A 25,679-nucleotide genomic window follows, 5' to 3' on the forward strand; every position below is an offset into this window, starting at 1 on the left:
TATTCCTGCCCTGACTATTCTAGCTGTGACTCTGTGTCAGATAGTTTTCAGTTGGAGGTGTGTGAGTGTGTGTTTGTGTGTCTGAGTGTGTGTATCCTGTATGTTGTGCTGAGGACATTCCTGGTAGAGGGGTTTTTAACTGAGCTGTGTGACAGAGTAGAGCTGCTGTTTGAAACTAATTAACTCAAGCATATATGAGCATGCCAGCATAACGGCACATCACTGCTGACTGACGCTCTGCATCATCGCCATCGTCATCTGCCTATTGGCTACTCGCCCTCATCTGCACACCCATGTGTGTATTCAGCCTTCTCTCCTCCCATCACAGTCATAACCTGCCCTTAAAATGGCTACAGCTGAACTCATCTGTTTAACACCAAGGTGACGCAGTTTTTTTGCTGGGTTTGTTTACATGTGCACTTTACAGGACAGTGCACACTAATTTGACGAACAGAATGTAAAGCTTACATTAGTGGCTCACATGCATGAAATGCTTATTGTTGAGTGCCTGCCCTCAAGAAAGAGCATGTGCACGTGTCTCTAATTATGTTTTGTTTGAGTGTACTGCTGCCTCACTCTTTCCTTTGGGTCTAGTAAGAGGGGAGATATAGTTACCATGGATACAATTGCCCCAGTGATGGGGTGAGCTGATGGTACAGGGTGGTGACTCTGAAATGTTTGTCTTCTCTCCTCTCCTCTTCTCTCCTCTCCCCTCCCCTCCCCACCTTACTCGCCAGCTGTTTTTGATGCAGTATTCTGACCCCTCTGCAGTACAGTGTATTTATGTTGTTAAAGGTTTTTCATGGGTCAGTGCTTGTTGTTGAGGTTGCATATGTATTTGTGTTTACAGGAATGCCTAATAACCATGAAGAAAAACTAGGTCTGATCAGCGACACTAATTTGACCTTAGTGTATTTTAATAGAAACACAATTAAAATGATTTACAGTCCTTGTCTTAGATGCAAAGGCCACTTGTCACTCCCCCTGAGTGATTTCTTATCTTGTAGGTTGTAAGATGAGATGAGCTTTTTTACTAGGAGGACTTTTCAATAGTGTGTGCAGGGATTTTGCTGCAAACTGAAGCTATTTCCTGCAAACAGGAAGTGGAGTGTTTTCCTGTGGGTGCCGTGGCTGCTCTTGCTTACATCCTGTCTCGGGCTATCAGAGAAGAGCAGGCACACTGACCTAAAGCTTTGTCAGGATTTTTCCTCACTCTCGTCATCATCTAGAAAGTCACTCGTCCTGCTCGCCCCTTGCTCTGTATTTCTCTCTGTACCTCAGAATAGCCTGATGTGAATAATGAAGTGTATTCGCCGAAGGGCAAAGTTGTCAGTCATGACCTATTTTTCTATCATATTTTGTGTTATTTGCCTGATAAATCAGTTTTTCCTCAAAAAGTAACTCTTTGACTTTGCATTTGAGACACCCACTGTATGAACCATTTCTTTGGTTCAGATTAAAGGAAGCAGATGAAAGGGGTTGGTGAATAATGGACCACCGGACAAGACTTTCATTGGTGAAGCATTGTTTGAGCGCTTCTCATAGGGCTGGATGGTATAGCCGAGAATCATATGAAGATTAAATCAGTCAATATTGATAGCTATCATGATAAATGTTGCATTATTTTTTCAAGTATGTTTTTTCTCCTGTGTGAAGGTTGTGGTTTTAAATGATGAGCAGAGACTGACACAAACTTGATAACCAGCAAAACAAATAAAACAAATCTGTGGTGGATCAGTTATATTTTATACCTCCATGCTTTGATTGAACAATGCATAAGCATTACATCGCAAAATATGGGACCTTTGATTAATTACTATTGACAAAATTATATTGAGATAATTATTTATATTGTTGTTTTGCTCAGCCCTGTCTCTTAATCTTTCTCCCAGCTCATGACTCATAAAAGATGATCTCTGTGTCACATGCCACTTCATCACTTTTCTCATCCAGTTCAAAAAGATAATTATATAATAAAAGTTGAGGTAATTAGGGATGTATTTGTCTGAAAATCTCTGTGCTTGATTATTATTGTGTACTCATTATCCCCATCTACAGAATTTGATGCAGGTCAGGATGTTCATGGCTATTTCTGTCTGAACACTTTTGTTTCCCAAAAATTCAGTGAAGCTCATCAGCTGACTCTTTTGCACAGATTCTTAAGACGTTGGCAGTGTGTTGTCACTTTGTATATGATCCTCTGTAAATGTGACCAAGTTTGATGAATATGCAGAGGGAGAGGATTGCGTTGGAGACTTGCATGCTTGACCTGACCCTATTTATCATAGCTTTCTGCAGCAGGTTATTATTGTCTATTTCAGCACTCATTTTTTCCAGTCGGTTCATCAGTATGCCCCAAAGAACTGGATTAGCCCCTGCCTTTGAAGAGCCTGAGTGAGCTGTTATCATCTGGACTGGACTGTGTGTTATGGTGGGCCGGGCAGGGCCAAGTCAGGCTGCCTGTAGCTCGAACAAAGAGGCCCTGTAGTGTTAGATCATGGCTTTCGCATGTGAGTGTGTGTCTGGTTGTGTGTGTGCGTACGTGCCTGCGTGCACTGGCAAGTACACATGTGTGTGGTTTGTTTCTCAGCCCTGGGCCTTGCTGGCAAGAGCTCAAGTCTGACTAATATGGATATATAAAATACACTAGGCTGCCGTCACTGTGTGCAACATCAAACACACCATTGTTTCACACAACTCTGCGACTTTAGAGATAAAACTAGGTTTTACTTCAGAAAATGAGACACACTTTATGTGATCTTTGGTTGTGTGTGTGATCTGAAATGTTTCTGTAACAAAATACTTGGAATAACCAATAAGAGTTTTTTTATGGACAAAATATTTCTGTGTGGATTGCTCTTTTATAAAAGTTCCTCTTCCATATCACATAAAATTAGCTATTGAAATTCACCCATTTTAACACTTATTGTTCTGATGTCTTCTAATAATTCCTGACAATTGGCATGATTATGTCACATATTTTTGCTGTGGCCAAGGCTCTATCAAATGCTCTGCTGTCTTCTCTCTCCACTGCTTATATCTCACTCTCAATCAGTCAGCATGTTAATTATCACTTCACATCGCATGGATTAATTGCTATAATAATCTCATCTGAGAGACAAAGCTGTAGTCTTGATGGAGTAAATACCCATGATAACCTTCTATCTGATATAAACATTGGTTGCCTGTGTTTTTTTCTGTGATATTTCTGTGATATTCTCTTTTCTGACAGAGCCTCTGCACATGTGTATTAACACCTGCTTTGAAATTTAGATCAAGCTTATTTTAATTAATATCCTGCTTAACACCTCAGAACTATCTCACAAGCTGTCTTGGTTGTACTGAATATCTGGGATTTACTGTATATGTGGGATTTTACCTCTCACAAGTTTAACATAACACATTTGCCTGCTTTTGCACCATTGAAAACCGTTGTAGTTGTTAAAACCAATCGAGAAAAATGTGAACATGCTGCAAATTTGCAGTATATTAGATAGAGGATGACTCTTTCTCTCATTAGTCTACTGAAATGTTAAATAGAAATTCAGTTCAGGTCAGACTATTAATCCAAAGTCTCCTGTTGACCCTATGACTCATACACTAGACCACTTGCCTCTTACTGGAACAAGCAGGTCTACTTCCTCATGGCTCATACGCCTGTCATGCACTGTAAGCCCTCCCGGTAAGGTTTATGGTCATTATTAGGCTTGACGTAGAACAAATATGTTTTACATGAGTTTTTGAGTCATTTTTCTTCTCTTGTAGCTTTTACATAGGTATTTAATGGTTCAGTAGTCATGATTCATTTGTTTATGAGTAGATAAACAGACTCAGGGCCAAATTATTATTAAAAAAGCATGATATCGTAATATAAGTTCCAATATAAATGGTTCTGCTCTGCTAAATTAAGAAAATACGTATTTTTTATTATCGCTCCATAAAATACATCTGTCACATTTTGTACACAGACTTTGTTTCTGATTAATATATTTGTCTACGACGTATTTTCACTTTTCCCCGTCCAGAGGAAAGATCTCTGCCTCAGATCCTGTGAGTCAGGGGCGGGGCAGCTCTCAGAGACACTACAGCGAAATGCAGCCCACACACTCACACACAAAACCTTCCTTTAGTGAAAATAGTGTTGCTAAATGTGAAACAGTGCAGTGACACTTTACTAGATGCTGACAATAGGTCTATTGATTGTGAGGTCTGTCACAAACACTCGAAGAAATGGTTTTGACTGCCTGCAGCCTGGAGCCCACACACAGACTGAGCTCATTCTTAAGAGCATGGGTTGATGATTAAACACAACCATTAGTTAAATGATTGTTATGAGAGTATATGAACTGTTCAACAATTGACAGTGTCAGTTTCAGACCACTCAGAATAGGGGCGAGCTGTCTGCATTGAATTCATCATTTGTATTTCTCTAAGATTACATAAGTGTTCATAGTCCAGAAGGTTTTTACCAGAAGCAATAGGCCTCCACTTCTCCAAAACAAATGGACCCGTTGATTAAATTTGGTAAAAATACTGAATAAAGCAGTTTCACATTAAAAAATCATTGGTTCTGTGATGCTCTTGGGCAAACACAGGATGTCAGGAGGAGCTGGGAGAGGGCCTGTTTTGTTTTTTTTTAAGATCCAGATGTCTGATGACTAAAATCCTTGAAGGTTATAGTTGGTTGTAATAAGTGATGGTTATGTGAATTGGAATATTAAGAAATTAATCAGCTGGAAATGTTTTAATGTCTGACCATTCGGTTTTCTTATGGAAAACTCTGGTATAGCAGCCTACAGCCTCGCTCCCGCTACCTCCCTCCCTCTCTCTCCCCGCCTCTCAGTGCAACCCACAGTTCAAGGACAAGGCCACCTGCCTGCCTGACCGCCTGGTCACATGACCCTAGTGCACTGTTGTTTCTCATGGCGTAGCCCTTCTCTGTCTGCCTGGACGGCGGGATGAATGAATGGATGAATGGATGGATGAATATATCACAAAACACTTTGGAGGAATAGATGTGTTTGGGAATGTTGGGGGGGGGAGCCATGGTTAAATGGGTCAGGTCCCTTCACACAATAGTGGCATTACTGTGGGAGTTGTATGGGCAGATAGGGAAAGGAGGGAGAGAGAGGGGGACACCCAAGCCTTCTCCGCCAATTATGGACATAAATAACATCCACACAGAGCTACCATGGAAATTAGGGTCATAGGGTTAACTGTGTATTCTGGAGGTGAAGGCCAAGTTATTCATTGTCATACAGTGCAGAAGAGTGAAAGGGAAGGACTGAAACACAAACACAGATTAGGAGACCTACAGTCAATGCAGGTGAGGTGAGTGTTTACTGCGTCACCTGTAAACACTAACATACCTCTCCCCTCACAGTGCACTTACATGAACATATTTGGTTTTATATCATGAAATTGCGGTTTTCGTTTCTTGAAAAGTTCAGCAAGTGATTCTCAGATTATTAGAGAAGTTGTTAATGTTGATCAACCAATTGAATAGTAAACTCAGTGTTTCATCTCGAACTTGTGACCTGGCCCTTTGCTTTGTGTCTTCCCCAAGTCTTTGAAACAACTGTACTGTCTTAAACACCTTGATGCTATAAACCAGAGATGTCCATCTCACTCTGGTCAGAGAGACAGGCCGCTGCTATAAATACAAACAAACAAACTTATGGCACATGTGGTCTCTTTTCATCTTATTTAGATGCAGTATCCATCCTCCTTTTTTGCGTTGTTCGTCGTGTCTTTTTCTCAACATGTCAACACACAGACACTCATCAGCTGGCTGTTGGTCTGTCTCCTCATCATACACACTTGGCAGCTCTGCAGCATGAAGTGTCTGTAAACTGTATATTTAGGATAAGTGAAGGTGCTGACAGTAAAGACCATGATGATGTTAAAGATGATGGGTGAGAGGGTGTGGGGATTAGGTGATGATAAAGGGGTGAGGGAGTGAGCTGATCGCGATGATAGGGTGGACAGATGACATGCTATGTTATTTTAAAAGGCTGATTATAGAAGGTGTACTAAATGAGCACCCTGCCATGTGTGTCAGTGTTTATGTCTTTTCTTCTTCCTGCCACATTAGACTGAGCTCAGCACTCTGCTGCAGACAGCTGTACCATCAGTGCCTGCAGGCAGACACACAGGACAGCAGCATTGGTGCTTCATCAGTCGGAGGGAAGCTGCAATTTAAAGCTGGAGATGAAGCAGTCCGGGGGTTAAAAAACAGCTTTGAGACACAAACCGTCATCTGTTTGAACTAATCATAGTATCTTTATCACATTCATACATTTACACACGAAGAGTCTTCTGGCATTTACTGTGCAATAGCGATTAAAACGTTTAACAATTCTGGATAAATCATGCATTAAGAGAAACCTGTATGATGTAACTGCATTAGAGAATGTATGCAAACTATGCCTGTCTAGCAATAGTTTTATCCAGTGTGGCAGGTCAGAGGAGCAACTTAATACTGTGGTGACCCAGCCAGAAATAATATAGGAACATTCACTCAATCTTTGTCAGCCACTGCCAGCTGTTTACTCGTGCTGCTGTCATTCATAATCTTTTCGCATGTAGACATTTCCAACTGCAGGACTTAGTCATGCAAATAAGCAGCCATGTCTGTGTTACTGGTAGCCAAAGACCAACTCTGCCCACTGAAACTGAACAGGCAGTGGGTGTCCATGTATTTTTTAGAGCAGGGGTGCACCGATCTGAGTCTGATATCTGTCAGACTCAAATTGTTGCCTTGGGGTTGGTCTAGTCATCTAGTCGTTGTGCTTATGTATATTAGATCATGCATGAGCAGTGTGCCGGTAGACCCATACATTTAGCTTGAAGCAGAGCTTGAGGGAGCTTAGAGCAAAAGGTCAGCACTGAAGTTAGAAGGTTTTATGCTTTTTACTGAGTTATCACTCTTGATTTTTAAAGCTTACAAAGATTTGAATTTGTTGCAGAATTATTACAGTTGATTTAAATGTGCATATGTATCTAATAAACTGATCTTTGATTACTGATCCTTTCCCTCTTGTGTTGTAGAGTGCAGCGATGGAGGAAACAGTCATATGGGAACAGCACACAGTGACCCTTCACAGGGTAAGTTTTTACATCACTTTAATACACTCTCCCCTGTCTCTCCGGCAATCCTGTTGTATGTCTTGTGTTTTCTTCACTTTTTCCTCATTGTTCCCAGTCTGTCCTCTGCTCATCTATCTGTCTTCTGTCCCGGCACCGAGTAGGCCAGCAGCTGTAGCGGCAGGATGTGTGGTCATGAAACAATAGTCCGTAAACGCAGATGGCAGGAAACAATGCTAAGGAAGACAGAAATCAGCATTCACTTCCTTACTACTTCATTTCACTTCCTTCCTGTTGGCAACATATTCTTCCTTAACACAACTCCAGGGAAAGAGGGAGTGGAGACTTTTAGGCTGTTTTGTCCTTTGTATTGTCACATGTAATTATGATAAATTGTACCTCCTTAATTCACAAGCAAATTTAATGTTGATGGTTATCTCTGACTGTCCCCTTTGTCACATTATCAACATCATGAGGTTAACCATCAAAGTATTATAAGTCCTAATTCCCCCACAGAGAGCAGATAAATGAATATACTCATTGTCTTAGTGCATGCTAGATTTCTGAATGTACTTTGCTATGAGTCTGTAAACTCTACCTATTTGATGCTGTTGTGTCGTGTAGAGCACCTGTCTAGACTAGCTTGCTTGCAATAATCTAATTAGTAGCGGCTTTATTGAGGCTGAAGGAGCGGCCCAATGTGGCCTGCGGTTCTCAGACTTACAGCTCTCCTGTGTTGTTGTGGTTGTAAGATTAGCCATTTCGATCACATGGCCTGCTCCCTTGGTGCTGGCTTTTGCGCGGGCAAAAACAGTCCTCTAACCCTCCATTGAAACCTTGTGAAAAATCAGCTAAATAACATGCAAATGTATGGTTTTGTTCCTTTCTGTGGCAAATACACCAGTTGTGTAAATCTCTCATTCACTGGACACAACATATTACTTTCCTTTTCAATGATAATTACCCTGCAGAGAGTCTGAAATTTTGTTTACAGCAAACCCACATGTCTCAAATATATCTGCAATATCTGCCATGTATTTCTTTGTGCAGGCCGCAGGATTTGGGTTTGGCATTGCCATCTCAGGTGGCCGAGACAATCCTCATTTCCAGAGTGGAGAAACATCCATTGTGATATCTGATGTGTTAAAAGGAGGTCCTGCAGAGGGACTTCTACAGTAAGTCTTTGACTATATTGCCATGGTTTTATTTGATAATAATGTTATATCCCTGTTCCATTTTATTCTTTACAGACAGTAACTCTACTTAAAACCTAGAAATGTTAATGCATTGCTTTTTTCTTTCAGAGAAAACGACCGTGTGGTGATGGTCAATGCTGTCTCTATGGACAATGTAGAGCATGCCTACGCTGTGCAGCAACTCCGCAAGAGTGGCAAAAATGCAAAGATAGTAAGTTCAACATATACCTAATTTAGGGGGAAATATTTTAGAGACCCCTGATGTTAAATAGCTTGATTTTGGAACCGCATTGATTCACCTTCAATTTCTTTTTCACAGAATGTTTTTGCAAAATTAATTGATAGTCTGAGTCAAAAATGAATGTTCATTGATTCAATACTTTGTCTCTTTTTCAAGACTATCCGTAGGAAAAGGAAAGTACAAATCCCTGTTTCGCGGCCAGGAGACAGGGAGACAATGTCAGAGCATGAGGAAGAGGACAGCGATGACGAGGATGATTATGAGCACCACAGTGGTCGTGGTGGCCAAAGTGCTTATGGAGGAGCAAGTGGAGGCACAGGCAGGCGTCAAGATCGTGAGCGCAGCAGCAGCGGCAGACGGGATCAAAGTCCCTCGCGGGAGAGAAGTGTCTCACCGCGCTCTGACCGCCGATCACAAGTCTCGTCTGCTCCACCCAGGCCAGCCAAGGTCACCCTCGTCAAGTCCCGCAAAAACGAAGGTGGGCAACACAAACCTGACAGCCAATTTGCATAAAACCCAAAATGAATACTATTACTATAAAACACAGGAAAAGATTATTTAAAAGATGCATGTACATAAATGGCGGATACTTAAGTTGCTCAACTTTAATGGAACTTGAAGAAAAGGGCAAACAATGTCATCAGAAATCTAGTTAATCTTATTTGCAAGGAATTAAGTGAGGGTTAGATTGATAGGCTCTAATATTATATTTAATGATTATTACCTCTGAAAGCAGAATATGGACTCCGATTGGCCAGTCACATCTTTGTGAAGGACATCTCTCCCGAAAGCCTTGCTGCCAGAGATGGAAACATCCAGGAGGGAGATGTTGTACTCAAGGTGAGAGAAAAACATAACCGAGTTTTTGAGTAGGACAGGGGTGTTAAAAGTGGGTAAAATACAAGTAATGGGGATGTAAACTGATAAATGTTGTAGAAGGACTTAGTGGGATGGAAGAATCAGGTATTATTTTTACTGACAGTGTTCACTAGTCATCAGGGTTAATCTGTAAACGGGTGAAAGTGGCTCACAGAGTGAGGTCATACATCATTAGTATGCAGGCTCACCAGCAGGAATACCACACATTCCATTATTCGTCTGAATTTTTCAGACTTTCAGTCTCAGGGAAAAAAAAAAAAACTCTTTCATGTTAAAGAGATGCATTCAAAATCTCATTAAGTGTATCAATCGTTCAGAAAAGAGGCTGAGACGTGTTCAAGTGTTCAAGTAACAATTGAATGAATACTTCATCTATACTCTATATATTTTCCTTTATAAACTGTATATGATGCAATACCACCTGTGTCTCTGATAGTCTAATTACATGAGATCATTTTATTTGTTTGTAGCCTCCTCTTCTACTCTTAATGTATGAAGTAATTATTGTTAATCTGAGGTAGAACTAGGCTTTTCACAATTGCTCTTTTCCTTGTGCTCATCCTATAGTTTGCACATTTTGGGCTTTACAGCAAAAATCTGCAGAGATGATAACTTGTCTATTCAGGTCTTGTGCTGACCAGCCTCTCTTCCTCTGACAGATCAATGGCACAGTTACAGAGAACCTGTCACTGATAGATGCCAAGAAGCTGATTGAAAGGTCAAAGGGCAAGTTGAAGATGGTGGTGCAGAGAGATGAGCGTGCCACGCTGCTCAACATCCCTGATCTTGATGACAGTATCCCATCAGCTAATAATTCAGACAGAGATGGTGAGACAACAAACATGTAGCAGTGCTTTATTGTCGCTGCAGCTAAGATCTAATCGCTCAAGTTAGTTTTTTTATGAATAACAGATCTATTTTTTAAACACAAAGAAGAGATCATCTAAATCACAGCTGAAATAAAATGACTTTTTTTTTTGTCATTTTAACTCTAACATGATTAACATCATTGATTAAATGATAACACACATTTACTGTACATTTCACAGATATTTCAGAAATACATTCACTGACATCAGATCATTCCAATCGATCCCACGGGCGAGGTAGTCGATCACGTTCGCCTGACAGGTCTGAAACAACGGACCATCTCCGCCACTCACCTCGGCCGATCAGCAATGACAGGTAAGCGATGTGCACACGCACGCACACACATGAATGCGTGCAATGTGAATCTGCAAATCTGCTGGCCGGACACCTGTCACGCATGCCACAGTCATACATCCATACTCCAAGACTGCAGCATCATATATCATGTTCACACCCACAGGTTAGTTGATGCTGTGTAAGCACCTTGCACCACTAATGCATAAATCAATAGATAAAGACATAGCATGCATAAAGCATCACACTCCCTCTGGAGCCATCGCTGAGTTCCAATAATGCTTTGCTCAGGAAGAGGGCCAAGGGCGAGAGGAAGGATTGATCCATTTTGTGGTGGAATAAGGGCGTGTTCTGAAAAATATTCTAGAATCGAGCAAAGCTGGGTTTGTTTATTGCAAATTTTATGGTTGTTACAATTTCTCTATTAAATGTTCTTTTCTTATCTTTCGATTAATCTAAATGTCCATGCTCTCTCTTTGTTCTTCTGTTTTCTAACTGCCAGTTGGAGATTTCAGTAAGTCATCTTTGTTGTAGTTTAGAGGTTGCATAGATTCCTGTAGCTGACAAACACATAGATGGCAAAATAGAGTTAGAGGAAGTCATTAACGTGATTATAGTGTCTCTTAGTCTGTGTGTGCGCGGCATGAGCGATGTAAGCCAGACCGAGATAGTAATCTTAGTCAAATGGGACAAGATGAGTGCCTGTATCTTGCAGACTTGAATCAAAGAGAACGTGCCTCTTTTGGGAACAGACCTACGCTAATTCTGTCATTGGGTGCAGTGAGAAAAGACAGAGGGTATGTTGCTTGTTTCTCTAAATACTTCACAGTTAATACTATATCAAATACTGTTTGATACTGTGAAGTAGAGGTGGTTATTGACTCGTGGGCTTGAATCTCATGCTGCCTTCAAGCATTCTCCTGGATTTTACTTCATGTTCTGGATTTAACTGTCTGAGTCTTTGATAACCAGTCCTCCATTTCATATGGGCTTTGACTCGTACACACATGGGCTATCATACTCCAGATAAAAGAACTGCTACAGCGAATATGTGGCCAAATAGAAAAATAGGCAGAGGTGCTTATAATAAGTCATATATTTCAAACTTATCTCTCATCAAATTTCGCCACACTTCTATATTATTGGTGAGATAAAGGTCTGGCTATGTGAGATATGGGAGTCAAATGTCTAATTTGAACAGGATACACAAAACTCAAGTTTAGCTGTGAAACCAGTAACCTCATTGAGACGTTTCCTACTGTAGTTTGCACACCCCACACACCCTGTTGCTCAGAATGCTGCTGCTAATTTAGCTGTCTTACTAGACCTATCAGTCATGTAGTGTGAATAGATAGACTGCCATTTGACTAGATGAATAGACTACAGAGTAACCATACTTCTCTCAATGCAGGACGAGAGCAGGTTCGCTCTTGCACAGATTACTTCCAATGTAAGTGAATGCATCCTTCTGACAGCAGACCAGTATTTGTTTGTTTTGATAATTTAGCTCCAATGTTTATTGCTCCTCTCCTCATTTGTCTGAAAGTAGGAAGTCTATATTTATGTTATTCTTGTTTAACATTGTACATTTTGAGCAATTAACATGAAAAGCACACAGATAGACTGAAGTGGAGTTAAACCTGTTTCGCATGGCGGTGTGGTTGCAGAAATTTAACTGAGGAAATCACAGTCTTGACGCACCAGACTGTGATTTAAGGGAATATTGTTATCTCCCAGTTTGGGAGGGGGGGAAAAGGAATTTGACATACTTCCCACAGAGCTTTTCCCCAAGCCACATGGTTCGCTTAACCTGATTGGCTGTAGGGCTTAGAGTCATTCTTCTCCCGGGCACATAACGCTACTCCATAATGCTGAATACAACAGATCATCAAATACGCCCTTTATCACCAAGTGTCTCTCAGTGAGCATGAGTATAGTTTTTGCTCAGGCAAAAGCCTCTCTGTTGTCTTTCAAGGAATACTTAAAATCCACTTAATATGCATCATGGTTCAACTTAAAGATACATTTGTGTGAGTAATTTGTTTTTGTTTTAAAATATCTTTCAGCTTTTGTCAATGATATGTTTAAATATTTGATTATTAGTTAGTTAATTAGAGTTTTTTCCTGTTGGTACATCTAGTCAACTTTATGCTATGCATATATTGAAGTTTGTGGGTGGATATTAAGAAGACTGGGACTGATATAGATTCTGGTGTGGCAGTGCTATATCTTTGTCATTGTTTGTTGATCTTCATGCAACCACATCTCTCCTTCTCCTTCACTGACTTGTGCTCTCTCGTCCTTACCTGTAACAATGTCTTAGGGAGGGAATTGAACAAAGGCTTCTGTCAAATGGTGTTTGTCAGCATGAAGCCTTTTTTAGCACCATTCTGCTGCAAGGAACAGCAGATTTAGGCCACAGCAGTTTCTCGCACTCTTCTCTTGTCTGTCCCTTGCTCTTGCTCTGTTTCTCTCCCTCCTTTTCCCCCCTTGTGTCACACTCTTTTCTCATTCATCCATTACAAACACAGACACAAACCCACGCTGTCTCTTTCTCTCTGGCATTACAATTCTGTTATTTATCCTCTGGCAGCAGCTGTCATTTACCCTTCTTTCTCGACAACACACTCCCACACGGGTCTTGCTGATGCTGATGCTGCTGACATATAAAATTGCCCAGATCAGATTTGTGTGTTTCTGTAGTGAGAGCAGCTGGACAAATTCAAAGACCTGTAAAAATCAGCAGAATTTCTCAAAAAAAGAGCAAATGGCTTTGCATGCACTTACATACGTCTCTGCTGTACAAGGTATATTTTAATACTATTCGAGCTAAAATGAAAGAATGGGACATGTTTCTAGTACAGCCTGCACCTTCACATTCTTCTACAAAAGCTTCTGAATACAGCTCAAGTACTGTGCCAGCAGGCAGTCATGTGATCACACTGGAATTCAACCATTGTTTTAAGCAGCAGTCCTTTCTACTCTGTTGGACACAGCCTACCAGACTCATGGGCGCGCACGCACACACACACACACACACACACACACACACACACACACACATAGTTTTACAGTTTTACCTTGTTTATTTTATCCAGGAACTTGTGCTGAAAACTATCCTGACTCTAGAGTTTATGTTGGGAGACTCTGTCTCTTTTCTTTCTTTGCTTGTGCTTTCATTGGAAAGATTACTGTATGCTCAGTAAAATGGGAGTTTATATCAATCTTTTAATCTGGAAATTAAAACAATTATGAATTCCTTCTTATCCAATGGAATTTAGGGTGTTGCCAGTTTCAAGTCCGGAATCTGTTTTGTGATAGCCATTCTACATAGACAGACAATTATTAAAAAAAATAAATTAAAAAGAGAAGAAAAAAAACTTAATTTACATTGTCTTCAACAGAGCTGCGCGTCCTTCCTTAATTGCTTGTTGCATTGTTATCCAGCTTTCTGTCCATGTGCCCTTATCAACATAGTTCATGGTCCATTTCATTTCAGCAAAGATGTGGCACTGTGTCATTTAACGGATGCATTAATTTAAATTGTCAGCTATAAACTGTCATTGTTCACAACATTGCAGGTCCACTCTCACTGAATTGTGTGCATTGTTATGGTTTATTTCAGCCATCGAAGCCGAGATGAAGAACGTGTATCCAAACCAGGGGCCATGTCCACACCGGTGAAAAGCTCTGACGATGGAGCCTTATCACAGGCCAGCGACCAGGCCAGTTCCAGAGATGAGAAATTGTTACCTCCGCTGCCTGGTATGGACCCTCCGCTCACTATCAATAGGATGATTGTGCAACTTTTACCACATTTAATATTTCCCCATCTTATTACCAGTAGTATAGACAAAGTGAGAAATCAGATAAACCTTTTATCCTAAACTCCATTACTGTTTTATATTTTTTTTTAAAACGTATGTCACAAAAAAATATCCTTAAACCTAATGCAGTTCAGCACAGTATGTACAGGTATCTTAGAAGTAAGTATGTTATTCTGATTTCTGTTTGTATTTCCGACAGAACCAAAGCCAGTTTATGCACAGCCTGGTCAGCCTGACGTGGACCTGCCCGTCAGCCCCTCTGATGCCCCTGTACCCAGCGCCGCTCATGATGACAGTATTCTTAGGTAAATATCATAGAGGCAAAGCACCTCACAGTTTTGACTGCACATATTAATCATGTTGATAATAAGTGAACTCTATTATTCAGTAGCCTGGCATCAAATGCGAATTGGTCAGAAACCTCTGGGTTGATCCCCAAGGGACGTGATCACCAAACAAGATGCTTCTGGATGCAATAGGATAGACCTACAACCATCTGTAGAACAGCACTAAGTGCACTTGTTAATTATTTTTATTGAGAATGAATCCTGTCTAGTCATTTAATAATGTCTAAATATAAGATTGAAAAAGCCTCCCATCGGCAGCAGCTATCTCAGTTGTTAATGAAAATGCTTCAGCTTCTCTTCCCATCATTATATCAAACCCAGCTCAGTTTAGATAAATGGTTTTGATATATCTGACCTGTCATAGGACGCATGGATATACTGAGGCCTGGAGGGGAACCAGACTAATTTGTGAGAGCTCACTTATTGGTCTGGTTTGCAGGTTTAAAAATGAACCTGCCTGCCAAATACATAGTTCTATAGATTGAGTTAAAGAAAAGGTCAAGAGATTCTTGTTAGCTTTTTTTATGGCTTTGTCTACTCGCTTGAATAATTTTTTAAATCAGTGGTCTGCTGATTTTTTGCTCATTATGTCCATCGACTTGTGTTGTCCTGCAGGCCAAGTATGAAGCTGGTTAAGTTCAAGAAAGGAGAGAGTGTCGGGCTGCGGTTAGCAGGAGGGAACGATGTGGGAATTTTTGTGGCAGGAGTTTTGGAAGACAGTCCTGCAGCCAAGGAGGGACTGGAGGAGGGCGACCAGATTCTCAGGGTATGTTTCACTCCATCTATTTCATAACATGACTGTTATTTACTCTCTGGAGTTACTAACAGTAAGGTAATTCATCTATTTTCCTGGAGAAAGAGAGAAAATATTGCAATTTGATGTTGGTTTAAGTTGGTTTTCACAGCTGAATCTGACTATTTATAAACTTCTCTAACGACTGTTCTCTTCTAAAACTGAGGGCCTTCTTTTACTGCCCAATGAAAGTGCTCTAAGAAAAGCAACTCCTTGGGCGACATTATCATACATCTCTTCTACCAGCCTTTCCTGAAAAAATGGATGAGGGTAGAAAAGAAATTTGCTGCATGAAAACCCAGACTCTACACTAACCAGTGTGTACATTTGTTCTTTAAGTCACATGCAGATATATTGATTGACTGTTGCTCAATTCAGTCTGTTTATTCCAGTGCTTTGTAATTGTGCTGCGAGTGCTGTCCTTGAAAAGTGATTCTTAAGTATTGTTTTCTTCTTTGGCACAGTGCTATTTTTTTAATGTCACATGAGTGAAAGTGGGAAGAACATCTGGTGTTTTTGTCAAAATAGACAAGCCAAAACTGCCCACACCAACTTAGATAATCAGTGTTGAAACTGTGTGATCCCATGGACATAATAATTTTAGTTCTGTGTAAAGACATCTTGGGGGATACAGTACAATGTATCTGTCAGTCTGTGAGTCATTCCCAGGCCGTGCCTCGTGTCAAAACTCCCCTTGTTTTCAATGTGGAAACACAATAGAAGTCATTCTATCATTCAGAACTTAGAACAGTTGACTGTCTGTTTCATTGAATACTAGCATAACATTGTTGCTGGGATGATGGAAACCCTCTTGATGTCATTGTTGGAATCATTCTGACATGTTTATACAAGTGCCAAGGATTACACCTGCTGTAACTGTTGAGATCTGTCTCTCAGTGGCTGGATGTACCACCTATTTTCCCCATGACATTACCAAATTACAGTAGCTCTCAGTAGAGGGTAGACCTCCAACAAGGTCCAGCAGTCCCCTTATGAGACCATGTTTAAACTCACTAGATCCAGGTTTTTATTTGTATGTACACCAAATAGCGCTGTTATAAATTTCAGTCCTCAAACATGCCTGTTTTTCCAAAATTTAATCGGTTCTTTCTTAGGTCATGACCCACCCCTCCACAAAATGTCATGGAAATCGTAGAAGTTTTTTTGTAATCCTGCAAACAAACAAACAGAAAACATAACCTCCTACATGGAGGTCATTACATTTATCTGATATATAAAGTTATGCATTACCTTATTTCTTTATGTATACAAATGTTTAACACCCCCCCACAAGTCGATCTTTTTGTGCCTGTGTTCTTCCCTCTGTACAAACACATCTCAGAGACTTCCAGGACATTGTTTTCCATCTTTAAGCTGCTTCCCTTTGGTCATGGTGTGCTTGTGGAGATAAAGCCGTCAAGCCCTCCTGTTTCTGGGAAGGATAAAGGTGTCTTTCAGAGGTTCAGTGACTCAGCCCATGTGTTTCTCCTTCCCCTGCTGCCCCTCACGCAGAGTCAATAAACAGCAGTTGTTGTGTTTGGGACAGCAGCAGGAGACGAGGTGGAGGCTACCCAGTTGTAGGGGAATAAGTCTCCCTGCTTCTGTTGAGGAACAACTTTTCCTCTGTCTCTCTTTATCAGAGAGAAATGCGTTAGCACCCTAGAGTTTGTTTTGGTTATTGTGGTTGTTGTTTTTTCTTGTATTTAGTTGTTTGATAAGAAAAAAAAAAGAAAGATAAAAACGCTGTCATCCAGTTTTAAGTATTTAAACTATAAATGTATGCAAATAAGCATTGAGTGTATTTGCTGTTTTGTCTTATAGTCTTAATTTCTTTTATCGCTTGTCTTCACATGTGCAGGTGAACAGTGTGGACTTTGCCAACATCATCCGAGAGGAGGCCGTGCTGTTTTTGCTGGATCTCCCAAAAGGAGAAGAAGTTACTATTCTTGCTCAAAAGAAAAAGGATGGTGAGTGACAAAGTTCTATGTCAGCAGATAAAACAAATCAGGATTCATGCCAGCTCATTTAAAAAGTTGCTTTCTTCATCTCTGTTTTCTTTTTCTGCCTTTTCCTCAGTGTATCGAAGGATAGTAGAATCAGATGTGGGCGACTCCTTCTACATTCGGACACATTTTGAATATGAGAAAGAGTCACCGTATGGCCTGAGCTTTAACAAGGGCGAGGTGTTCCGTGTTGTAGACACACTCTACAATGGAAAACTTGGATCATGGCTTGCTATCCGGATTGGCAAGAACCATCAGGAAGTGGAAAGGGGCATCATCCCCAACAAGAATAGGTAAAAGTTTCAGGACACACCTTTTATACCTGTGTAGCTTGTTCAGGCACTTTATGAATGGGAAGGGGTGGAGGCAAAGTAACTGAGCGCACATAGACCTTCATCATAATATGCTGATTCAGTACTAGATCTCAGAGTAGGAAGGACATATTTGTATATCTTAAAATTTGACTAAGAAGAATTCCCAGTTCTAGGTCAGTGAGTTTATATTTCAGAAGTGTTCTTAACGTATGACTTATTGAACACATCCCATGTGTCAGGTAAATGGTCTACAAGTATTTACTATGTGATTTTTTTTTACAAGGACTTTCTGAGGCCTGCGTGCCTAAGGATATGAAGTACACTCTACATCATCATCTAGCCAACAGCACTGTTTTATCAGACCTGTCTGAGCAGCTTTGAACAGGCTCCAGCAGTGTTTATACAGAGATTTCTCACTGTCCCGCTGACAGAGAAGACGGAGCATGTTTTTATCACATACATTAATCACTATGAAATACCGTATATCTCACCCTCGTTCTCACTTGATATTCTTTCAAAATATGAAACAATGAAATCGCACTGAGACTTCTGTAATATTTGAAAATATTTAAAATGATAACATTTTAAAAAAATACACAGTACATCAAAGAAAGACCATTATTATTCGAAGCCTGTGGGAATGAGGGATTTGCCTCTGTTGCCCCAAGGCCTCTTTCTCCTTTCTCCTTATCCCTGTGTTTTGTTTTCTATGTAAAAATATATTGACCTACACATAATGATACTGAGGACATAACTTTTAGTAAATAGATACCACAAAAGATGGCTTTAATAAAAAAGAATGGTTTGCAAATTGTTAATTTTGGAAAGTTTTTATACATTGGGCTTATTTCACTGCAAATCTTGAAGCTTAAGCTGCTTTCAGACATGCACTGAACTCCCCTTTTTCATCCAAAGGAGTAGTATGTGTGAACACAGTTTCTGTAGACTTTCTTGACCTGGCCCCCAAGTACAAAGTCTGCAGAGTCCGATGTGAGTGCACAGCAGGGGATCCCCCGCTGGATTCACCGTGAGCAATGGGGGGTTTATGACGTTTCCCACACACTTAAGGCCACAGAAAGTTTGTGTTGTTAAGAGCTGATGCCGCTGGCCGAAAACGGCTTTAGGCCGGCATTATTTTGTTGTATGACTGGAATGTGTTCATTACAATCAACTTGTGTCATTATCTTGAGAAAATAACTGATGTTTAAAGTAATTAGTTTGTGGACTATGTTAATTTGCTAAGAGATAACAGATGGTTCACAAAAAAACATTTTTATAAAATGTTTTGCCTCTTTATAGTGTGAATATTGAGCTTTGAATTATATTGTTCTAACCTTTAAGACAGCATTTCCATGAGCCTAAATCTAAAATGGATTTAAACCATGTTCAATTCTTCATGCATCAACATTTTTAATCAGTGATGGCAAATACATCATAATCGCTTTGAAAACCATTTAGAGTTTAGTATGTACAATGGTGTTATAATTACATTGCCAGTATACTACCATGGTTTTTGCTCCAAACAGTAATAAGATTCAGAGCCCTAACAGTTGACCCAATCAATATTTATTTTTTTCCTGTACAGAGCTGAACAGTTATCCAGTGTGCAGTACACCCTCCCCAAAACACCAGGGGGAGACAGAGCGGACTTCTGGAGATTCCGAGGATTGCGAAGTTCCAAGAGGAATTTGCGGAAGAGCAGGGAGGACTTGTCTGCGCAGCCAGTTCAGACCAAGTTCCCTGCGTATGAGAGGGTGGTGCTGAGGGAAGGTAAGAGCATCCAGGTCAAGGCAGTCCCAACAATCAATGAGTCCCCCACAGATCATTTTAATAATTCACAGAAGACAGAGTTAAACTTTATAGCTTAAAGAAATATGAATGTGAAAGTTGGTCCCTGTTTGTTAGATCAAGCAAATTACTTAGGTCTGAATATTTAAATATATTTGTCCATTTACGAAGGACAGAAAATAATGTAATAACGTTTAAAACACAGCACGGATGTTAAGATGTTGAAGAAAAGTGGATGGGTGGGTTTTATCTCACTTTGCTTTTGACTCAGTATTGAATTTCATACATTAGTTAATGTTTCTAATGTATGACTGAATATTTCAGTGATCTAACCTTTGGCAATCGTAATCCCATGTTCTTGTTCTTGCAGCTGGGTTCCTCAGGCCAGTGGTTATCTTTGGACCGATAGCCGATGTGGCCAGAGAGAAACTGGCAAGGGAGGAGCCAGACATTTTTGAACTAGCAAGTAAGTAATAAATCACCCACCTCCCTCTGTTCTGATGTTCATGTTTTGTGTAGTGTCTTACTGTGTGTCTTAGGTGATCTGAGGTAATGTTTTTAATGCATCACGTTGCATAACGCGTTAGCTGAGGGCTGTTTAACTTCTCATTAAATATTTACAGTAGTAGTCAGTGTCCAATAGATACTGAAATCACTTATGATTTAGTGACTATATTATTATTACTTTACAAACAGGTATGTAACTAACTCGATCAAGTCTGAGATGCTCTTTTGAAGCATGGTAATGAACAAGAAAGGTCAGGAGATGAAAAGATTTTGCCTCTGGGAAGTTAAAAGGATATTTTTAATTTTGAGGTTTAACACAGAAAGATAGCAAAATCTATTCTACAAATTTTTTCATCTCACTTTGTGATCATTAACGGTGAATCTCCCGACTTTTTCGCTGACACAACACACATTCTCAAATGATTTTGATTGATCAGATTTGTCTAATTCATTCAGTTGCGGTTTTTTTTATTTTATTTCCTACTGTTTATTTATAGCTTCTATCTTCCCTTTTTGTGTTTATCTTCTACCCTTCCACACTCAGAGGAGAGGAACACACTCCTTGTCAATTCAGCCTTCATCTGCCTCTTCTTACTTGATGAAACTGCGTCTTTAATGTGTGGTTTTAATTTAACACTTTTTATTAAATTTCATTTGGTTTAAAATCACAAACACACATGTCACTGCAACCAAAACACAAACACACACACATTCAGTACACACCCCATGAAAGTTATTCCATTCCATGATGTTTTTTGCGCAACTGCAGTGACGTTTGTATAACTGTATTTTCTTTTCAGAAACACAGAAACAACAAGGAGGGGAAAGTATGTCACTTAGTGCATCAATTTTTCTTTGTTTTATTTAATTCATTGAATGGCAGATAATCTATAAACTAGTGTCTGGCGGCTAGCTGCCTATTCTGTAGATGTTTCAACAAAAGCCATTGTTTGGTTAATGCGCAGAGGGGAAAAACACGCGATTTAAGACTTTCCATTTGCCACTACGATTGGCAGCAACACTCTTATCATTGTATTTCAACAGTGATACCCAGTGTTACACAACCTAACACAGGAACAGGAGACCTGAGACTTAGGAAATATAACATCACACTGATACAGAGTGATTGCTCCACACTGAAAGTTGGAGACTTGTTTTTGGGAAGAAAGATAACTCCTGAAATTGTAGTTAACTCTAAATAATTATTATGTCCAATATAAATATATTAACTAAAGACTGAACAGAATCGGCTCCAATTACATTTTGCACATGTGATGCCACTATGGAGGTTGTCAACATTGATTAACACGCACTTTGCACGATGATTTGATAAAAATGTGATATTGTCTGCTACTCATCAGTCTTTGCACTGTGTAGTATCTATAACAGCATGTCAGTGTGATATATTCTCCTGTCCCTCGTTGCAGAGGTTGTGTGTAAGTATTGATAAATATAAATGGAAATAATTTGTCATTAAATTCAGTGGTATTCCCCTCCTCAATGCAGGCTGCATTATGTAGAATGACAACAGCAACGTAGCATGTTTCGCTGTGGAGTTTGATTCGCAGTGAAAGCGGAGATATGTGTAATTAATTTTTTACAAACACCATGTATAAATGGAAAAAACCTGAAAAATGAATTATAGAATTGATCTTTGCCTACTAGGCTGAAAATGTTGACTTTGTTTACACATTTTTAAGAATTGTTTCACCTTCTTTCTTCCACTAATTTGCCATCGAATTACACCACGATAAAAAATAGTAAATCAAAATGGCAGTTTATACCAGTTAACTTGTGGCTCCAATCAAAGGTCAACACTAATTAAGGCTTGAGGCTTTGTACTATATTTTTCTATGATGTTCAGAACTGTTGAGCTCATCCTTGTATTTTCTCAAGCATTCAAAACGCTACCGACAAGACTTACCACATTGTGTTAACATCATGTTATCATGAAGTAGTCCAGAATCTTTGGAAATTATATAAAAGCATTTAAAATATTTTTGGTGCGTTGATAAGTTAAAATATCTGTATGCATAACCCTGCATGTAGAGCAACAACGGGTTCAAGTAAGTGCAGGACCAAAAATTTATTTAAAAAAGTAACAAAATATAATGATAATAATTCATCATTTGATGGCTCCAAGTTCAGACCACAGTTAATTTTGGCTTGTGTTACAGCTACTAACCATGATGCTGTTTACAACTTATGAGTCTGGTTTTGTACAGAGCTGTCAATGGTGTGTTTCTGTGCCTGTCCCACTTCTCAAAATACAGTGATGGAAGTATAAAGTGTCTTAACAGATCATTGCCCCAATCACTCTAAGATCACATTTAAAATTCAGAGACGATACTGAATCACGTCCTGTTTAAGATAGCTGCATATGCTTGAACCTCTGCATGCATGGCTGTATTTATTTATTATTTATGAAAATGATTTGGATTGCTCTGGCCAGGTTTATCAAAAATCCTATAAGAATATTAGAAATTAAAGCCTTAAGTCGTGACTTTACTGAGCAACCTGGTGAGATGACTGCCCTCTTTTGAGCCTTCTGTTTCTAGGCAGGAAATCATTGCTTATCTTTGTTTGAATCACAAACCCCTCTACACATCCTTGCTTAACTCCCTGAGGCTTACAATGACTGAATTTTCATGAAATTACCCTCCTGAAATTACCCTCCTGAAATTACCCTCCTGCTCTTGTATGTGCATATTTCATTTCAGTGTTTCTCACATAACACATTTCCTGCACCATAATTTATACTGTTACATGCAGTTGCACGCACACTACACACACTTAATTTCATTTACTTAAACCTAGCCAAATTACCTAATGACTACTGCATGGATCGGCTGCTGTTCTCATTTTGACTCTACTATCTAGCTGTTTTTGTGAACGTACACTTGTCCTCTCCTGTACGGAGATTATTATTCTGTAATTAAAGCTCTATTCATGGGAGTCGACAACTGCACGCTACTAAGACGTCTAATTGGTGCACAGCGTGTTTATTGTTGTTTGTCTCTCGTGCTGATGTGATGCAGTAACTGTCTATTTCTCCTCCATAGAGAGCGAACCCAGGGATGCAGGAACCGACCAGAAAAGCTCTGGCATCATTCGCCTGCACACCATTAAACAGATAATTGACCGAGTAAGTGAATCTAGATACACACGTGTTATAACAATATCACGCAGGATACAAAAGATTAAGATATAAACATGTTTTGGTAGATGTGCTACGGTAATGAAAATACGGCAGTGAGCCACAATAACATTCACAACTCACTGCAGCCCTCTGGTGTACAATGCTATTTAATACTGTCAGATGCTTTAAGTTCCACAAAGGTTTATGGTGGCAGGTTCACTGATGGACTGACCTCAAGATATAGATTTAAATCTCTTCTTGTTTGTTTTCTGAATATGTAGGACAAGCACGCAGTTCTGGACATCACCCCTAATGCAGTGGACCGTCTGAACTACGCTCAGTGGTATCCTATTGTGGTGTTTCTCAATCCAGACACCAAGCAGGGCGTCAAGAACATGAGGACCCGCCTCTGCCCTGAGTCTAGGAAGAGTGCCAGGAAACTCTATGATCGAGCCCTTAAATTGAGAAAAAACAACCACCACCTCTTCACCAGTGAGTCCAGTAAAAGGGAGTGAGGAGTAGATTGGTGATTACATGTGGAGGGAGGGAGAAGGGGATGGTGAGAATGGTAGTGATTTCACGTGGACACATTTCACAGATAGTTGACATTTGAGTGCTGCAGTGTTTGAAGCTGTCACTGCAAAGCACTTGTTGTGTCTGGCCCTGTTCTGTCAAACTCCTCATAAAAAGCTTATTCAGCACTGGCCGTCACACAGAAGCACTCCCAGGCCCATTTTCTCAGCCTGCGTGCTTCCTGTCAAGGGATGTGGTGAGACTGTGCTTTAGGAGCTTCTGTTGATCACAAAGATATTAGAGATGTCATAGAGAGTATTTCTCTGAGCTCACATTCAGTCTTTAAAGTACATACATAAACTCTTCACACAATCTTCTGTCTAAACACCAGTGAGCTGCATCCTATTGCTTTTCAGTTAATCTCAAAATCAAGCCATATAATGATTTTAAGAATATTACTGGGAATAAAAAACCCAGATAACTGATGTTGGTTAATCATGAGGTTAGAAATACTAAAGGTTTCCTGCAAATGCCTCTGAAATGGGTTGTTTTCTCTTTTATTTGGAGGGAGGCCTGCTCTATGATTTCACATTTAAAACATCCTTCCAAACCATGGGGTGGGAGGGACGAGATGATTACTTCACACACTAGATACAAAACATGACACCAATCCACTGAGTTGAATCACACCTCAGCTGCACCAAAAATTTTAACTGAGTCCCAAATGAGGAAATTACCACATTGCCTTTTTACCTTAGAAAAGACTCGGAAGTCCTTTACAAACACGTCAAAGTGGCCAAGTGTATATTAGAGTGCATATCTAAAATGAAGTTTTAATTATGGTCCTATGGTTGGAGAGAATTGCTTATTGAAAAATTGTTACCGGATGTTTTTATTCTCTTTTGCTCCTCCCTCTTTGTGCATTCAGCAACCATTAACTTGAACAGCATGAACGATGGTTGGTTCGGAGCACTGAAAGAGAATATCCAGCAGCAGCAGAACCAGCTGGTGTGGGTTTCGGAGGGCAAGGTAAGACACACACACACACACAAACACAAACAGACAAATGGGTGTGAATCAAAACGAGAAAACGAGAGTGCTTAATTAACCTGAAAGGCAAGTTGGAGTCTGGGATTTTCCTTCTCTGTCTCAATTTATACTTTTTTTGCTAGGCTGATGGGGCAGCTGAGGACGACCTGGACATCCATGACGATCGTCTGTCCTACTTGTCGGCACCAGGTAGTGAGTATTCCATGTACAGCACCGACAGCCGCCACACCTCCGACTACGAGGACACAGACACAGAGGGTGGAGCTTACACCGACCAGGAGCTGGACGAAACACTGAATGACGATGTGGGTCCACCCACGGAGCCCGCCATCACCCGCTCCTCTGAGCCTGTCCGTGAGGATCCACCCGTCATCCAAGAACCCCCTGGCTACGCTGGCTACCAGCACACACTGCAACCGGACCCCCTGAACCGCATCAACCCGGCTGGGTTCAAGGCACCAGTGCCGCAGCAGGTAGCGTTTCTGAGAGGTGTACGTCTCCCCTGTTGTCTGGAGGACGTTGTGTGCGTTAGAAGGGTTTTCTGGAAGCGCTATTGAAGGCGTTTTCTTATTTTTACAGTTATTCTCTCTCTATCTACAAAACTATCAGTGGCAAAGTGAAAATTTTTGTGGTCAGGTATTTATCACAATATATAAATACTATACATATATAATATATATATCTATATTTATTACAATATTTATTCAATCTATTTTCCTCTATATGTTTGTTGATTGATGTTTGTGAGTGTGTGTTTTTTATTTTTGAAAAGGAGAACTTGATAAGTTTTACTGTTACTCTTGTACTCTGTGTTACGACAAGCTGTGTTATC

At 40.1% G+C, this 25,679-nt stretch overlaps 1 protein-coding gene across 13 annotated transcripts in view; it reads left to right on the top strand.

Moving 5' to 3' along the window:
• tjp1a (tight junction protein 1a) overlaps positions 1-25,679 on the top strand; it is a 93,169-nt gene that overhangs the window by 55,084 nt on the left and 12,406 nt on the right. For 6 of the 13 annotated variants that reach the window (XM_069524738.1, XM_069524754.1, XM_069524756.1 and 3 more), the window contains 19 exons: positions 7,051-7,107; positions 8,137-8,261; positions 8,391-8,493; positions 8,680-9,001; positions 9,257-9,363; positions 10,062-10,230; positions 10,452-10,587; positions 14,192-14,331; positions 14,593-14,698; positions 15,356-15,506; positions 17,392-17,500; positions 17,610-17,829; positions 19,436-19,620; positions 20,009-20,104; positions 20,946-20,972; positions 23,208-23,290; positions 23,566-23,776; positions 24,726-24,826; positions 24,970-25,320. In XM_069524738.1, coding sequence (XP_069380839.1) covers positions 7,051-7,107; positions 8,137-8,261; positions 8,391-8,493; positions 8,680-9,001; positions 9,257-9,363; positions 10,062-10,230; positions 10,452-10,587; positions 14,192-14,331; positions 14,593-14,698; positions 15,356-15,506; positions 17,392-17,500; positions 17,610-17,829; positions 19,436-19,620; positions 20,009-20,104; positions 20,946-20,972; positions 23,208-23,290; positions 23,566-23,776; positions 24,726-24,826; positions 24,970-25,320 — 2,799 coding nt within the window. The remainder of the gene's footprint in view (positions 1-7,050; positions 7,108-8,136; positions 8,262-8,390; positions 8,494-8,679; positions 9,002-9,256; positions 9,364-10,061; positions 10,231-10,451; positions 10,588-14,191; positions 14,332-14,592; positions 14,699-15,355; positions 15,507-17,391; positions 17,501-17,609; positions 17,830-19,435; positions 19,621-20,008; positions 20,105-20,945; positions 20,973-23,207; positions 23,291-23,565; positions 23,777-24,725; positions 24,827-24,969; positions 25,321-25,679) is intronic. The other 7 variants (XM_069524739.1, XM_069524775.1, XM_020079938.2 and 4 more) reach the window with 3 other exon arrangements.

Source organism: Paralichthys olivaceus, chromosome 1 (assembly GCF_024713975.1).
Source record: "Paralichthys olivaceus isolate ysfri-2021 chromosome 1, ASM2471397v2, whole genome shotgun sequence".
Classification (NCBI taxonomy): domain Eukaryota; kingdom Metazoa; phylum Chordata; class Actinopteri; order Pleuronectiformes; family Paralichthyidae; genus Paralichthys; species Paralichthys olivaceus.